This window comes from Myodes glareolus, chromosome 5 (assembly GCF_982192425.1).
Source record: "Myodes glareolus chromosome 5, mMyoGla1.1, whole genome shotgun sequence".
Classification (NCBI taxonomy): Eukaryota; Metazoa; Chordata; class Mammalia; order Rodentia; family Cricetidae; genus Myodes; species Myodes glareolus.
Genome location: NC_142030.1, coordinates 114,038,945 through 114,056,258, shown reverse-complemented (window position 1 = coordinate 114,056,258; position 17,314 = coordinate 114,038,945). Strand labels below are relative to the sequence as shown.

The window sequence follows — 17,314 nt, the reverse complement described above, 5'->3', positions numbered from 1 at the left end:
CTTCTTCACTGATGGCTGGACTAACGGTGTGGATAGGAAGCCTCTCCTCTTCTACGGGTTGCTCCAAGGACCGCCTCTGTCATTTTGACTGTGGCAGAATGAATGATTCCCTAAAGGCTGAAAAGCAGGGGACTAGGAACAGGTTGAGACTTGTTATGTCTTAGAGGTGTTTGGGGGTGGGGTATTAGTAGGCTATGAGCTTTCAGTAGAGTGTGGAACTTATTTGTCCCTGACCAAAAACAGTAGGAAGGAAGCTCCTCTCTGACAGATGCTAGAGTTTGCTGTAGGGCATCGGGCAAGCACTCTTGAGCCAATATAGCATGGAACTTCCAGGAAAGATGACAAGTCTCAGAAGGTTCTTGTAAGGCCAACCATGGCTGGAAGCTGCCAATGTCCAGCACATGTCACCCATGGGAATATCTTCCCCTTTGTGTTCCTTACTTCAACATACCCCCCTCCAGGGTCAATCTCATTTTCAGCAAATCCCCTTAGGAGACCCAGGTTCTCTGTTCCCTCCTCCCATCATCCTCAGCCAACACTTGCTGATTTAAACAAAAAAAGCGTTGGGCTCCCAGCTCTGGTCTTCCCTGTTTAATGGATGAAGAGCAGCACCCTCCCCACCGCACCCCATCCCCACCCAGCAGCACTGTACTGATGACAGCGACTAGGCAGAACTTCATAGGCATGCGCTTTCAGTTCCCATTTTTGGCATATTTTCATGAATTAACTCTTGCAGTGACATGCTGGGCCATGCCGCAAGTACAGGCCACATGGCAGGCACAGTGGGGCGCTGTTGCAGGATGAGTGTGCTCAGATGGTCCTGGGAGCTTCGGTGCTTATGTCCATACTCATATGCAGTATGGACAGGACACTGGGGCAGGTGGAGTAATAACAGAGGCAAGGAGCTGAGTGAGCACACAGTGGCCCCAGATCCCAAGAACGACAGTGGTGCGTCTATCTAAATGCTAAGCTGCATGGGAAGCATGAAGAATCCCATCTGGCACCCAGGACAAACTGAGCTTCACACTCTTCTCCCAATCCGAGGCACACCGGCTTCTTGAAACTATTTAAAATTGGCATGAAAGCCGGGCACTGAGTACTTAGTTGGGAGAATCATTCAAACCAGGCTTGAGACCAACCTAGGCAATAAAACAGTGGTATGCTAGGTGCTAGGTAGAAACACGGTACGGGGAGCCTGGGGAAGGGCTTCTGGGACAAATCACTGCCTTATGCTTCTGAAGGCAGAGCAACTGGAGGCACAGAGAGAAGCCAGTGCCAAGGCACTTCTCCTACGCTGGAGAGAGGAGGGTCACAGAGCAGAGGCCCAGCAGAGCGCCCTGGGAGTTCTGAGGCCTGCAGGATACAGCTGGGATGGGCCACTCTTAGAGGAACCCGGAGGTCGCCATCTGCAACAGCTATGCTAACATGTATTCTGGCATGCACCAGCACATCCCAAGGCATATCCCCAAGGATGCAGGAGAAACAGAGAACAAGACCATAACAGCCCATGCCCAGTTTGCAGAGAAAAGAATGAAAGACCTGCAGGTATGTGAGCTTCTCACCTCCCTGTGTGGGATGCTCGGCTGGCCTCAGTCCTCACCCAGAAAACATCTGGACCATCCTACTGCTGCTTGCTTTTAAAGGATAACAGTGGGGGAAACATTTGTAAAAAGGGGGTTCTCACCTTCCCAGTCCACACAGCCCTGTTGAGACAGAATCAGATATTTCTGTCCAATTCCCTATGATATAAAATTGTTAATCCTCCCGTTGGTGAGTAGTAAGAAAAACAGCTATTGCTTTTTTATGCCAGGCTTTTTTCATTTAGTTTTATTTCAGGGTTCACCCAGTCTGTAGCACCCATCAGCACCTCACCCCTCCCGTGGATGAATACCACTCCATTGTATGGGCATGCCGCATTCTGTCTGTTTATCTGTCAGCAGGAAGTCAGGTTGTCTCTGCTGTGGCTGTTGTAAGGAGCGCTGGTGTGAATAGTCATGCGTCAGTTCTTATGTGAGCATACGCTTTCAACTATGCTGCTTATATCCTAGAACTTAAACTGCTGTCACACGCAGTAGTTGCACTTTCCCCTTCAAAGAAGCATTGTGCCTGGACCCCTTAGCATCCCTCTGCCGCCGTGGAAGGTGCCAGTACTCTGCGCCCTTACCAACACTTGGTACAATCGCCTCAGTGGGTCTGAAGTGCCAGCTCCTTAGAGTTTCAGTTGCATTTTACTAATAGCCAGTAATCTTCAGTTTATTTTCATCGACTTATTGGTCACATTAGGATCATTTAGCAAAATGTCCATTCAAATTCTTGGCCTATTTTTAAGTCTGGCTATCTTTTTATTACCTGGTTGTAATAAGACTTTTACACAACATATTTTCTTAACTAATATAATATCATATATATATATATAATATCATATTTTGATATTCTTCCCCCCTCCAAAAAAAAAAACACCATAAATCCAAAGTCAGAAATGACTGAGTAGCAGGAAGGGCTCTGGCCAGAGGGAGAAAGTGGAACCCAGAAAGAAAAGTGGAAGAACTCTTCCAAGGCCAGAGCCTTGTCGGCAGGTTGCTGAGGACAGTGGTGAAGCTCCCAAGGAAAACGCTGCTCTGGGCTAAGCATAAAACAGCCCCCACAAACTCACCCATTTGCACACATGGTCCCCAGCAGGTGGCGCTGTTTGGGGAGGTTGTAGAGCCTTTAAGAGGATTGGGTGCCTGGGGGTGGACCCAGCCCCACTCCCCGCCCTGTCTCTCTGCTTCCTAGTGTGTGGGGATGTTATCAAGCAGCTGCACACTTCACCATGTCTTCTCCATCATCTCGGACAGCATCCTCAAATCAGGACTCACAATAAATCCGTCCTCTGTAACCAGGTACTAGCACACGAACAAGAAAACTATGGCCGCCAGTGCCTCCTGCTGAGTGTCTGCAGGCAAACTATAGAGGAGTGTCCCAGAGTAAGTGTGTCCTCTGCCGGCCAGTACACTGCAGGGTCAGTAGGCCTGCTTTCACAAAATGCTTTCAATGAACTGAGAAAACTCATGCCCACTAAAGCTCCTGGCTGTTTTCCGAGTATTATTAATAAATTATAGGACAGAGACAGGTCCACAAAGTGATGTTTGGTGACTGAACGGACAAGCAAACTGAAGCTGAGGTGCCAGGACTGGTGTTGCTGCTCAAGCCTCCGGTCTCTGTTTATAAACCTGGTGGATGGAAGGGCATAGCTGCTGACCAGTACCCATTCCCATGCATTCTTTTTGAAGTATGGGACTGACCACAACTCCCCGTGCAGGAGGGGCCTGAGCCATAGGTGGCTAGGCAGCCCTCCTTGCAGGATTTGCATAGCTGGTGTGCGCTGAGGGCTTGAATGTGCTTGTTTCCAGCTCACAATCTCTCACCCGCAGGTCAGGTGGCGAGTGGGCCAAGGAGCCCTCCAAGTTCCTACCTGGGCTTTGGCCATCTCAGGGTGTGGGTCTCCTGTAGCAGCTGGATATGGCTGATTACCCTTTGGCCGTCCTTCTGGCTACATAATCTCTAGGGCATTTACAAATGTACCTTTGGAAATTACTTTCAAACTGTTCTACTCACAAAATGAAGCAGCCTTCAGGTTTCTCATCTCACACCATCTTTAGCTCCTGAGACCTACCACCTCATTTGCATCTTAGCTACATTTTCATAACAAAATATACCCCAAACTTCCCTAGCCCAACCCGCTGCAGTCCAACAAGTTTTATTTTTGTTGTACTAGGGTTGTCATTTATCCAGCAGGTTTCTAGTTACAACCAAATGATGCTTAGATTAGGTTTCATTGCATGTATGTCTTTGGCCTTTGCCTCAAAGAGTCCTGCCCTTTGGGCCCAGAGCCTCTCCAAGACTGACCCGCATTGACAGAGTGATGAACCTCACCAGGGGTTCCCTCTACCTCCCCGAGGTCGGGCAGTTGTATGGCCTTCAGCTAGATGTTCATAGGCTCTTTTCCCATGTCCTTTTCCCTCAAATCTGAACTCATTATTTGGGGAGGATAGGGGAGGCTCAGGAGGCACAGGGAACAGAGGCCAGCATGCCTCTGACAAAGCTGGCCTTCGCTGCAGAGGGGACCCTCAGGGCCCATTCAGCACAACGTGACTACAGAGGAAATCCTGCCTAGCCAAATGATAAGGAGGAAATGGAGTCACTTCCTTACCAGCTGCTTCACTCAGGTAGAAACAGCCCTCGCTTCCTCGTGAGTGCGTGCTTCTGCTTTTGCTCAGAGCCAAGTCTGGTGTCAAGACAATCACGGCTTCCTCATCTATGCAGAGAGCTTCCGGACTCCGCCGATGACTTGTGCTCTTGCCTCCGTTCGCCTTTACTGCCTTCTCTCACTGGCATCCTCTTGGCCTAGTGGTTTAATATCAGCAAATACATGATGCTAGGAGTGAATCTCCTGTCCCCTTAGAAGCATCTACAATTTAGGACCACCTAGCATTTTTATGTCTTCCTGAATGTCCAGAAATAGCCCTTGTCCTTGGTCGTCTTCCTTGTTTTATGTAACAGACACTAATACAGCCAGCTTCAATGTCCTGAACGGTTGTGCCCTTACTTCTAGAGAGTATTTTATAAGTGTGCCTTTCCAGTGTGGGTACAACACTACAGGTCTCCCCCAGAGGGGAAGCGGTCAGAGGCTGCCCAGAGTACCCCCCTTATCAAGGTTCACAGGGGTGAAGGTGAGAGCAGCGTGGAAGCTGACCTGCAAGGCCCCCTGTAGGTGATGTGCTGCATCCTTGGGATAGGACGGAGCATCAGAGTCTGTGGGAAGGAACTGCAGGCTGCTGCAAAGAACCACGAGTTTTCTTTGGTCTTTTATTTGGTCTTCAAGCATCCCTTCTCTTAAAAATGTCCATTAGATTATGTTTGGAAATCGTGCTATATAATGAAAGAAATCAATTTCTTCACTTCCATGTGTATTTGTCTAATGGCTAGTAGGTGACAGACCCTGCTCCAGTGATCCAGAGAGAAAAAAATATGGACCTCCAGCTCCAGGTGCTAATGGTTGGGTGAGACAAACACGGAAACAGATGATATCCGTGCCATAGGTGACAAGGGACTTATTTAACTTAGTGTTTAGGAAAGCTGTCTGTAGAAGACAGCCTTTCAGGTCTGTGTATGAGCAAGAGTTCAATGGAGAGCCGAAGAAATGGAGAACCAGGCTGGGCCAGAGCCTGGAAGCATTGGACTTGAAGAATCTGATCTTAGAGGCTAGGCATGGAGGTGACAGGTTTGTAACTAGATGGATCATTCTGTCCACAATAGGAAATATTTAACGGCAGGGCACAAGACTGAAGGAAGAGAGCATGGATGGGAAACCATATAGATATTGTGAGATGTGGCAATAGAGACAGACCTGTGTGGGTGGGCATCTGTGCTGTGGATACCGTCCTCCTGACCTTCCTACTTTCCCTCTGCAGAGTTAGCTAGCTTCACCTCCAGCTCCAGGCTACATGAAACCCATGTTTCTGCTCTAATGTCCCCTTCACCCGTGCACACAACTGAAGCACTGTGGTACTGGTATCTGTGTAGGCACAACTTCAGGCTCTGCATACCAGGAGTTTTTGTTGAAATTTCCCAGCTCACTGTTCCACAATGGCTCATAGGTTTCTCCATCAGGGTTAATCTCCAAAAGGATGGAGCCTTTCTTGTTGGGTGAGGCAATTCTATCTTGGCCACTTTTCCTTCCCCCACCTCCAGTCCTCAGCTACAGTGTCTTGGGGTCAGCTCTGTAGTAAGAAGAGCGGCGGACTGCCTCCCACTACCCGGCTAGCTTAGCCCCTGAAATAACCACATGGAAATTGTATTAATTAAATTACTTCCTGGCCCATTAGTTCTAACCTCTTATTGGCTAACTCTTACATATTTGTTTAACCCATCTCCATTAATGTGTATTGCCACTTGACTGTGGCTTACTGGCATGAGTCTGTCCAGTGTCCATCTTGGGCAGGAGAAGCATGGCATCTGCCACACTGCCTTCTTCCCAGCATTCTGTTCTGTCTACTCCACCCACCTAAGGGCTGCCCTATCAAAAGGTCAAGGCAGTTTTCTTTATTCAACCAGTGAAAACAACACATAGAAAGAAGACCCTCCTACACCAAGCTCCCAGGGAGATAGCTTGCACTCAGTCTGTCTTTGGGTTTGTTTGTGAGGGGACCCAACCTAACAGTACAATTCTTCCAATTCTACCCACAATATAGTGTCACTTGCCCTGTGAGGGCAGGCAGAAGGGCAGGCTGAGCAGAGGTGCCTTCACACCAGGTGGGTTTTCCGTAATTCCTACAGGATACGTTAGAATGTATTGGAGGGTTAGAAATGGCTCAGTTTGCAAAGTGTGTGCTGCACAGCAGGAGGCTCTAAACTAAATCTCTAGCACCCACATAACGCCTAGGATGCCTTCAGGCACCTGTAATCCCAGGACCAGGGAAACAGAGACTGGAGACCTCCTTGAGCTCACAGCCATCCAGCTCACCAAATTGTTGGGCTTTAGGTTCAGCATCTCAAAAAATAAAGCAGAAAGCAACTGAAGAAGACGCCCAATGTTAGCTTCTGTCTTTCACATGTGTGTGCACCTGAATGCATACATATACACCCCATGAGAACATATACACATAACAAACAAGTATGTGTGTGTGCATTCACATGCATACATGCACACCCTACATGAACATACACGTACAACACACACAAGAAAGCAGCTGGAATATGGATCTTGCAGTTTTAATGAGAATAGAAATGAATATAATAGCTTTAGAGACTTCATCACAAGGGTGGTATTTAAGATGGGGACAAGGAAGGAGACTGACGAAGAGAGAGACAATGATCCACACAAAAGCCAGGTGCATCAAGCACATATGTGGACCATCAGAGGAGGAGGTGCCCATGAAGGGTACAACACAGAAATTCTCCAGGAAGCCAGAGGAGCCCAAAGAGTGTGGAGCATGGATGACTTGCAATGGCCAAAGGCCTTTATGCAATGCTGCCTGCCTGGCATGCTGTAGTTACCACACAGCAGGTGTGACTGCTGTGAGGTGGTCTCAGAAGCGAAAGAGAGGAGTAAGTAAGATATTGGGAGATTAAGGTGAGAAGACAACCAAAGAAAGGGGTAGGCAGCTTGGATCATGTGGATCATGCATTGGCACAGAAGTGTGAGAAGAACCGACATGTTTTACACACTAAGGAAAAGAGGCAGAAGAAAGGGTCAAGAGTGGGAATAGTTGGTGGAGGAAGATTCCAGAAGCCATAGAAGACAGTAGAATCAGGTTCAAGGGTAAAGATTAGTGACCCCCAAACAAGCTCTTGTACTTTGTGCTCATTGGTCCCAATTTACTCAGAAAGGGGTGTCACTAGCTACTGGAGGAGAAGCGGTGCACATGGGAAAAGTGGTGGCTGCTGGGGCAGTCATGGCAAAGACAGGTTTGACAACGGGTGGAGAATTCCCAAGTGACTTGGAAGCTGTGAACTGAGTGTTTTGTCAGTGGCCTGATTTTTGGAGCATTCCTGGGCAATACCTGGATGCTCAGCTGAGGCACAGTGTGGGATGCTGTAGAACCACGGTGGGGAAAGCACATGTGTGCATGAACATATGTGTTTTCATGTGTAAGCACAGACGTGTGTAGGTGACTGTTACGGTATCCTAGCATGGTTCAAAGTGTGTTTCCATTTTGTGGACCCGTATGTGGATGTGCTGATCTTATTTTCAGGCATTTCAATTATTCAGGGGTCGTTCTGTTAAACACAAGTTGTGGGTTTTGTTTATTTCTCAAGCTAATAGCTATAAATGCAAACATTAAGGAAAAGGTAGCATTTTAAGCCCTTTGATAAGCATTCCCAGGTTCCAGGGGTCTCTTTACCCTTGCTGGGGGTCACAGCCAGCTCAGCCACTTTTGGCTCTTGATTTTATTTAAGTAATGTACATTTTGCCAACCATCCCAATTTGAGTTTTCCAAGCGTATTTTCTCTTAGCCTAAATGCTGTTTCTTAGACGACTCAGTGGAGGAGAGAGCCTTTGAAGGGTGGGTGAGAGAGACTGAGAGTGGAGATCTGGAGAGGCTGAGATCCACCCATTGTGCAGTGTAGAGCGATGTGGACACTCGTAGGTCTGTGTGTTCTGTGCAGGCCTACCCTGAGCGGGACCCTCTGCCCTGGGGCTCACCCTGGGTGGATGCAGCCGAAGGCCTCTGAGTCTGAAATTTGCACAGAACCAGATTTGGCCTTTCCACCCTTGGCGGAGATGGGGACCATCAGAGGACAAAGACCTTCCTGGGCCTGTGAGCATCCCTAATTTCTACAGGTGTAGTGCAGGAAACTTTGCCACTCTTGACACTGGACCTGTTGGCAGGGATGTAGCCAGAGTCACATTCAAAGACTGGGTTTTCTTTTCTACTTCTTCTTCTTCTTTTTTTTTTTCTTAAAAAAAACTATTTATTTTATTTTACGTTATGTGTATTTTGGGGTGGGGATGTGCACATGAGTACAGGTCCCCACAGAGGTCAAAGGCATCGCCCCCCTAGAACTGGCTTTGCAGTCAGTTGTAAGTTACCCAATCTGAGTGTTGGGAATGGAACTTGGGTCCTCTGCAAAAGCAGCATAAGGCCAACCACTGAACCATCTGTCCAACACCTTTGTTTTTTTTAATACATAAAATGAAAAAAAATATGTAGTTTAAAAATGGTTTTCAAACTTAAACAAATAATGACAGGCTGTTTAAATAGACTTCAGAAATCTCCCCAGTCGGGATGCTCAAGAAAGCAAGAGTCTCTCTAAAAATGCCTCTCCTGAGCCTACAGGGTCACCTTGCATGCTTGAACTACAGAGGGCGGGGATTAGGGGCCTTGCCAATCTGCAGGAATTAAATGATTCACCGCCCTCCCTGTCCTGCAATCTGATGAACTAGTTAGTAATCTATAGGGGACAAGGAGACATTGCTGCTGTCACTTCCATCTTGAGAGCTGAGGATGGTCCCTTGGGGAGTGGTACAGCAGCTTCCATGCAAGAGCAGGTAGGCATAGCCACAGGAGAGCATGGGCAGGTGGAGCTGCTACAGAGTCACCAGTGGCCAGCATGGAGGGCGGACACCAGGACACACTGTTGTTACTGACAGGTATACTGAAGTGACATGTCCGTCTTCATAGCCATCAACGGTGTGGCTGTGGGTGACGTGAATACAGTGTGGGGTTGCTTAAGGCCAGGAACTGACAGATTTTTCGGGGCTGGGGGAGTCACCTAGATCTTCTGCACATTCAGAGGCCATCCTAGACCTTAGCTCTTCAAAGCCCGCCTCCACTCTTTGGGCCAGGATGGACTAATTTAGCTCACCTCACCCTCAGAAGGCTGTGGCCCTTGGGATGCCCTGCCTGTGGCTGTTGGCGAGAAGAGATCGAGGCATGAAGGACTTACCCAGATCCGGAAAGGGAGGGGCCCAAGGGAAGTGTCACTTTCCCAGGATGGCCGTGTGCATGACCAGGAAGGTCACATAAACCAATTGTTTGATTTGTTTTAGATTTTGCCACAGAAAACCGATGGAATTCAAGGAGCAGCCTGGCCTTCTCAGTAGAAAACTGAGTTAACAAACAGCCCAGGAAAGAGGCCTTGAAGAGCTAGGATGTCTCTGGCCAGGCGTTAGGGCTCACAGACGTAGGGCTAGGACACAGATGGGAGCGGACCACTGAGTGTGGCAGCTGTCTTTCTTCCTCCACCGGTCAGCGCTACCTCCTCGTGCACAGGGAAGGCTGTGAGTCATCGGGTAGGAGCTGAGCTGTGACGAGAGACCTGTGTACATACTTCCTTTGCTCCCTTTGCTCTTTTCTAAAACTCAACAGCGAATAACCAAAGGAAACCATTTGCGCCCCCTCCTGGCAAAAATTAATCTCGCCACCCTAGAGATGCCCAGCATTTGCTTGGGGCCTGTTAATGTGGCTGGCACCATTGATGTTCGCCTGGGGCTGTTCTTCTGTAGTCCTTGGTCTGAGCATCCTGTACACTAGAACTTCCCAGCGTCGGTGCCATTAGTATGTGGCTCTGAGTTGTTCTTCTGAGTGAGTAAAGGCTGTCCATGGGATGTTGGCATCCTTGACATCTGCCAATAGCTTCTTTGCCACAAATGAAGAGGACCAAATAGTTTCAGACATCACTAACTGTCCCCTGGAGGACAAGATGGTCCTTCTTATGAACCTCTGCCCTAAACCACAGCCAGCTTTAATAGCCATTGGTCAAAAGGCCACTATGAGGTGGCAAAAACAGTTCAGCACAAACTTGTCATGATTATTGGTGACAACTTTGATGCATTATCAATAGAGTTCTAGGAACTTATTATCTTTAAAATGAATGTCTAAACACCTGTGTACAAAAGTATACCATAATATTGCTTATAATTCCTAAAGTTTGAAAGACTAAAAATCTTTTTATAAAGTATGATACAGGATACCATACACTCATGAGAAGCTTCTATGTAAGTATGAATTTAACAATGTGAGCAGTTCCCTCATCACGACCTTAGCCTGCCCTTGAAGACTACTTCAGGATGCTCAGAGCTGGATACATAGAGAAGGAGATTCATAGTGTATATGGGTAAAGTAGGTCAGATTCAAAACAATGCGAGAACTGAGGAAGTGGCCCGGCTGGTAAAGCACTTGCTGCCCCGTCATCAAGAACTGCTTCTCACCTCTGGCACTGTGTGCAAAGCTAGAGGTGATGGCACACATCCAGAACCCATGCCGGGGAGGGCAGAGCGACGGGCATTGGCTTGGATCTGGGTTCCAGTCCTGGCTCTACCATTTACCGCACACATTCTGTAACATCTACAAGGCCTGGAGCCTTATCCTACCGCTCCCTCAGGAAGATTTTCCAAAGCAAATCTGTAGAAGTGAGCTAGGTTGACTGTGTAGTTCTGGCTGCAGTCTGTAGTCTTGGCAGCTCTGCCAAGCCCTTCTCATCCCTCACAGTTGTCCTGTGACAGACAGCCTGTTACAGGAGGCAGGCAAGATTTTCACCTTCGAGCAGGAAGAGCTAAAACGACTTCCTAAGGCTAGTGTGAAGGAGAGATAAAATGGCGCACGTTGGCATCTAGAACAGTGCCCAGGATACAGTAAGACGGTAAACTGTGTGGGAGACGTGGCCTGTACTGTGCTTTATCCTTTATATGAATGCCCATGGTAACAAAAAAAAAATTACAAAAGTGTCGATTTTTTTCCAATGTCTTTACTGACTTGCTTATCCCGAACACTTCCTTATCCATTGCCCTCTGTGATAGACACTTGGGGTGAGCCATGTTTCACAAGAGCTCAAGAGCGTCTAATCTGCATTACATCTTACACTCTCGGAGTCTCAGAGCACCCGGCATGTAAACAGGCATCCAGGGAACACCTCTTCACTGAGGGAGCCGTTTTCCAAGCCATCCCTCCTCCCAAGAGTAGTTTTGCATTCCCCTCTGACTTGGAGGTTGCCTGGTGTGCTGGGGCACACAGTTCTGTTCCTGCCCTGCTGGTGGGAAGGCCTTCTAGCTCTCTTGGTGGCTAAAGCTTTCTTTGTCCTTTTCTCTCCCCTGCTGCAGGACGCCTTTGTGGAGCTGTATGGTCCCAGCGTGCGGCCGCTGTTTGATTTCTCCTGGCTGTCTCTGAAGACCCTGCTCAGCCTGGCCCTGGTGGGGGCCTGTATCACTCTGGGTGCCTACCTGGGCCACAAGTGAGGTCCACAGACCTGCCCCCAAACAAATATGCAAAAGGTTCACAAAAGCAGTAGAAACAACATGCATTATCAACGATGTACCATGAAACAAAGTTGGGATCTTTTTTTTCCTTAAAGCTGAATACATACACACACACACACACACACACACACACACACACACACACACACACACACATTCAGGCAAATGGTCGAATCAGCTATTTACTGCCAAAGGGAAATATCATTTATTTTTTACATTATTTAGAAAAAAGATTTATTTATTTAAGACAGTTCCATTGAAACTTCAAGCTTTGGAAACCCTACCAGGAATTGCCGAGCACCACTTTGTGGCTCCACCTGCTGGCCTGTGCCTGTGGACACCAATCTGTTTTTCATTTTGGCCGGACTGGTCATCTAAAGAACAAATGGCCCAAGACCCTGACTACTGGGGAAGCCTGTAATCTGACTGCTGGAAGCTGGAGAGAAGGCCTCCATGTGATCTGTATAAACTGGCCCTGGGGGCTAGGATACCGTAGGGGTTAGTTGCCTACAAGGAAGTCTGGTCTTCCTTGGGCTGGAGAGCAGATTTTGTGTATGACTCACATGGTACCTACCCAGTCAGAGGACAAAGACTGGGGACTTCAGATGGACTTGGCACCTACTGAGACGTCCCCATTGAAGGACAGAGATGGGAGAATTCCCTTAAACCATAGGAAATTATTTTTTTAGCTACCAATTGTGCCGAGAAGCATTTTAGCAGTTTATACGATATCATCCAGTACCTTAAGCCCTGATTGTAGATGTTCATATATTTTGGATACACCCACCCATTCTCCTATACTCACTCTGAGTAGGAAACAGAAGCTTCTAGATTCGAGGAAGTGGACATGTGGTGACTTCTTCAGCATCAGGAAGAATGGGGTCACCCAGAACGTCAGGCGGCCACAAGTGCCTGCTCTTAGGAGACCAGCACCTGCAGAACCTACTCCCCGGCCCGGTGAGGCCTTGACCTGACTGAGCCTTGGCCTCCTCAGCCTCCGCTCCGGTGCTGGAGCAGAGCAGTTTGGCTGTGAATGTCTGGAAGCCGGAAGAGCTCAGAATTGCACAGTAAGAAAGAGCAATAGTGAGACTCACTATGGGCCCTGCTTCATCTGGAGCGTGAGATCCACGACTCTTCCTAAGACATTTGCCAAGGTAGAGAGAAGGCAGGCGCCATGCCTCTCCTGCCAGAGGGTGTACTGAGGGCAGAGACAACACCACACCAGAAAAGAAGCCTGTGGTCCTTCGGGCAGCCACAGGTACCTGCTAGCCTGTTCTGTCCTGTCTAAGGAAAGATTCTGAAATACTGTGGGGAGGCCATCGATCCTAAAGGAAGCCCTGCAGTGAGGCCTAAGGATGCAATGGCCTATGTCTATGGAGTTACATGTAAAACATTATGTGTCATTGTAGTTTGGTTTTATTTGAAAACCTGACAGAGGGAGAAAAAAGAAGTTTCAGGTATGTATGGAATGTGAAGATTATCTGTACATCCTGGGGCAAAAAAAAAAAAAAGTTGGGAAATTATAGAGAAAGAAGAAGTAAAATCTCCAGCTAATGAAAGGGGAAACATGTTTTCTCCCAAGTTTAGGATTAGCATGGAGACGTTTGTGGAGTGACTTTGTGGCATTACCGCTCTCTGTATCATTCATCTGTATTAACTTTAGAATGTACTTCATACAGTGTTTATTGCTGTGGTTGATATTTCAGAAGCTGCTTTCAGAAGAATAGATGCATCTCAGCATTGTTTAAATTGTATTTAGTCGTGACCTCTAGAATTTTTGTTAGCAAGACAAACAAAAATGATAATTTTTCCACTTGAGATATTTGTCTCTTGATTCTTCAAAAGCATTTCTGAGAATGTAGGCTAAGCCTAGGAGACACGAGGGGCCTGAGAGAGCCTGGGTTTCATGGTCCCCTCAGCTGCTCCCCCTCCATACTTATTATGATGGATATAACTTGTTCATTTGGCCTTGTTTCTTCAGGGTTTACTCATCCCTGGGTGATTCAGCATCCAACTCAAGTTACCTAGGATTACATGCATGTTTGCTTAAACCCACAAGGTTCATTCAGTTGGAAAGCCAGATGGGAAAGAAAGCAAAGAGCTAAACCTGGCGATGGCAGTTGGGCCTTCAGAGAGGTGCTCTGTGTGACCTGCTCCAACACAGAGGCATCAGGAATCCTCTCCCTTCCCCTGGGCCTGTCTCCCTGAAATGCAGAGGTACATAGCATCACTTTGAGGCAGGAAAGCAAACCTCCCCAGGAGGTCTGGGAGAACAAGATGGTCAGAACTTTTCAAGTTATTTTCATTTTTAAGCAAAATATTATCCTATGAAAGGTTTACATTCTCCACATGATGACCGTGGGATGACGAACCTGTGCTGCTATCCTGCCAAGAGCTTTGTCATGGAGTCAGCTTACAGTACACGCCAAGTGGTGGGCTCCTTCAGCTGCTTTAGAAGTAGTGATGAAGAACACAGACATTTTTAATATAAAACCTGTTTCTCTTTTGGTTTTGTTGATATTGTTCAAACTGGGATTTGCAGAGTATTTGGGGGAAAAATGTATATGTATGCAAAGACACACACACACACACACACATATTGAAAGAAAGAAAAAGGTCATAGGATTCCTTCAGGTGTGGGATTTTGTTTTCTGATTTGAATGGCAAATTCACCCAGTCCCTGGACCCTCGTGTTGTGACCCCAGCCACAGTATTGTGGCTGCTTTTGCTCTAAGAGCAGTTGATGGTGCATTTTTCATGTTAAAAATGTGTTAGAAGAAAAGAGTGTACATAGAAACCTTGACTTGTCTTTTTCTTCCTCCTTTTTTAAAAATAGTATCAATTATTTTGCAATAAGGCAACAGAGAGTCATCCCCATTCATTTCTTATTAAGAAGGGTTTCAGTGTTTCACACCGAATCTCAGCTTCTCTGTAAGATTTGGAATCTCGTCGACGTCAGAGCCAAGAAGACGTAGAACAAACACTCCCCAGCCTGGGCTGAGAGGCTCAGAGAAGGCTCTGAGAAGAGCGTCCTGACACCTCCCACGGCTCTAGGAGCCCCACCCAGGCACTCTGAAAGAGAGATGGGAAATGCAGACGTTCATCCCCGATGAATTTTCAAGGCCTAAACGTGTGTGCAGGCTTGAGATTTCCATGATAGCCACAGTTGAGGAAGCATTTTCATGTAGTTCAACTAAAACCCTCCATCCTGCCCAGCTCGCTTGTCTCTGCAGATTTGGGTGTGGCCTTCACTCACACATACTCTCTTCTCCTCTGACAAATACTTATTTATTACATCTAAGAGCCTTGCTGTGTGTTTGGGAGGGGATATCTGGGTTTGGGAAATACATATAAACCCAGAAGGATTAAAATAATCAGAAGTAAATGTAGATAATGGAGACAATGCCACACATGCAGCCTCCAGACTGAATAGAATGGATGGGGTTGTGAGTAGCCCATATTTGTAATCAAACCTAGACTAACGCAACTCATAAATGGGAATTCCAGCTCTAGCTATGCTCTGAAGGTAGTGGGTGTCTTTATACTTCTTATCACTTCTGGTTAGAAATGCACACCTACTCTATCAGGAAAAAAAAACAACAGGAAAAGGTTGAAATATAAGCCAGTCAAAGGAAATTAGGGAGCCGCTGAGGTTCTAGTCTGATCTTACTCTGTGGTGTCTATTGCAGCCCAGACAAATATGGTTATACGCTTCTTAAGAAATACAATTCTACATTGTCAGACTCATGATGGCTCTAATCAGATCTGTATTGTTGCCCAATTTGAATCTTTCAGGGATTTTCCTATGTCATTATTATTAAAGGGACAAAGGACATTTGTTATGAGGTAGGAGGGAGGGAAAATTCTTATATGAGTAGAACATTTCCCTGCTTGGACCAGGGTGTGATGGTCTTCTGCAAAACCAGAACTATGGGGAACGAGGGACTTTTACAGGGGCCAATGTTATGTTCCTCTAAAGGCTTTTTGCAAGAAGTAGGGATCATTTTAAAGCTGTGTGGTACATTTAGCTGTGTGGTAGATTCCAGAGACACGGACATAGTTCAAAGTCTGACTTAATATGGCCATGCAATAACATATGTTTCAAGTTGGAGATAGCTAATGAATGTTTAAACAGTAAGTTTGATATTTTAACCAATGGGATATTTAAACAACAGCTTTCCAGTTGGTAGGGACATCTGTTTCTCAATGTTTATTATATACAATAAGGAAAAAAATTAGGTAATATTGAATTAAGTAAAATATCGCAAGACTGAATTGAGAAAATGATTGTACCTGTCTGTCCCTTAACCTCACCCAGGGACTCATTCAATCCTCCATTTATAGACACTTGTTCAGTGTGCATCTCACCAGGCACAAAAAAAAAGAACACAAAAAAACCAAAACAGGTGGAAGGTGAATGGTACATTAACACTTCATCATGGATAGCCAAGAAAAACAACCTGAAGCCAGTGTTTCGTTCTCCGAGTTCAGTACAAGAGAAAAAAAAATCAGTCATGAAAGATGGAAAAGCCAGCTTATCAGAAATCCTGGGTGTGTTCATGTGCGGTCTATGTGGCTATGCAGCAATGCCTGCACCTACCCACTTGGGAAGCCTGCAGTGGGCCCTCCAGCTGGCTCATTTCATTAAATTCTTCCCTCCAAGATAACATCTGAAGGATTGATGGAAGATTCAGTTTCTTTTAGGAGACACTTTCCTTTGGAGAGAGGGGTTGTTTATTATAATATCTTCTTAAGTTTTCAACCAAGCTTTGCTTTGGCTTCAGTTATATTGGGGTTATTTTAAGTAAAGTAAATGTACAAATAAGTGTTTTTGTATTGAAAGCTTTGTTATCAAGATTTTCTTACTTTTATCCATGGGCTGCTTTTAAGGTTGATACTTTTAACCTGTACTGTACATACAAGAAATTAACTGAGTGTACTTTGCATAGTTAAGGTAAAGTAAGTCTCCAGTTGGCTACCATTAAATATAATGGCACTTTGTTTGTGTTGTTGGAAAACGTTACATTGCCATTAACTCCCCTTATCTGTCTGAAGAAAAATAAAGAACAGCGTGCAGCACCCGTTGTCTCTGGAGCTATTTATAACGTGCTAACGTGACTGTGCCTGTCGTTCATCATTACTGAAGAAGACTTTGGAAGTCCTTCTTAAGAAGCCACTAGGACCATCGTGAACACATTCTAATGAAGTCTTTGGGGACAAGGCTGAGGGATTGTCTTACCAGCAAAATCACCTTAGAAAGAATGCTCTTTTGTTTTTGGTTGCTAATCACCCGGGCTGGTTCAGGATAGAACCATGAATTCTATTGCCTGAAAGAATTCATGTTTCTGTTTGATGAGTTCTTTCCCATAGGTGAGGATTCCAGCCTCTGTTCCTACCTATTTTCATTACTATTGGTGTGATAAAATATTCTGACAAAAAGCAATTTAGGAGAGAAAGGATTTATTTGAGATCACAATTCCAAGTTATAGTTCATAATAGCAGAAAAGTCAAGGCCATAAAAACTTAAAACAGCTAGTCCCGTCACACTGACAGTCAAGAGCAGGAGACTACATA

The 17,314-nt window shown here is 46.2% G+C and overlaps 1 protein-coding gene across 1 annotated transcript in view; it reads left to right on the top strand.

Annotated features, from left to right (window-relative positions):
- The window catches only part of Bcl2 (BCL2 apoptosis regulator), a 173,863-nt gene extending 157,044 nt beyond the window's left edge, over positions 1-16,819 (top strand). The window contains exon 2 of the mRNA XM_048443862.3: positions 11,585-16,819. Coding sequence (XP_048299819.1) covers positions 11,585-11,719 — 135 coding nt within the window. The 3' untranslated portion in view covers positions 11,720-16,819. The remainder of the gene's footprint in view (positions 1-11,584) is intronic.
- The last annotated feature ends 495 nt before the right edge of the window (positions 16,820-17,314 follow it).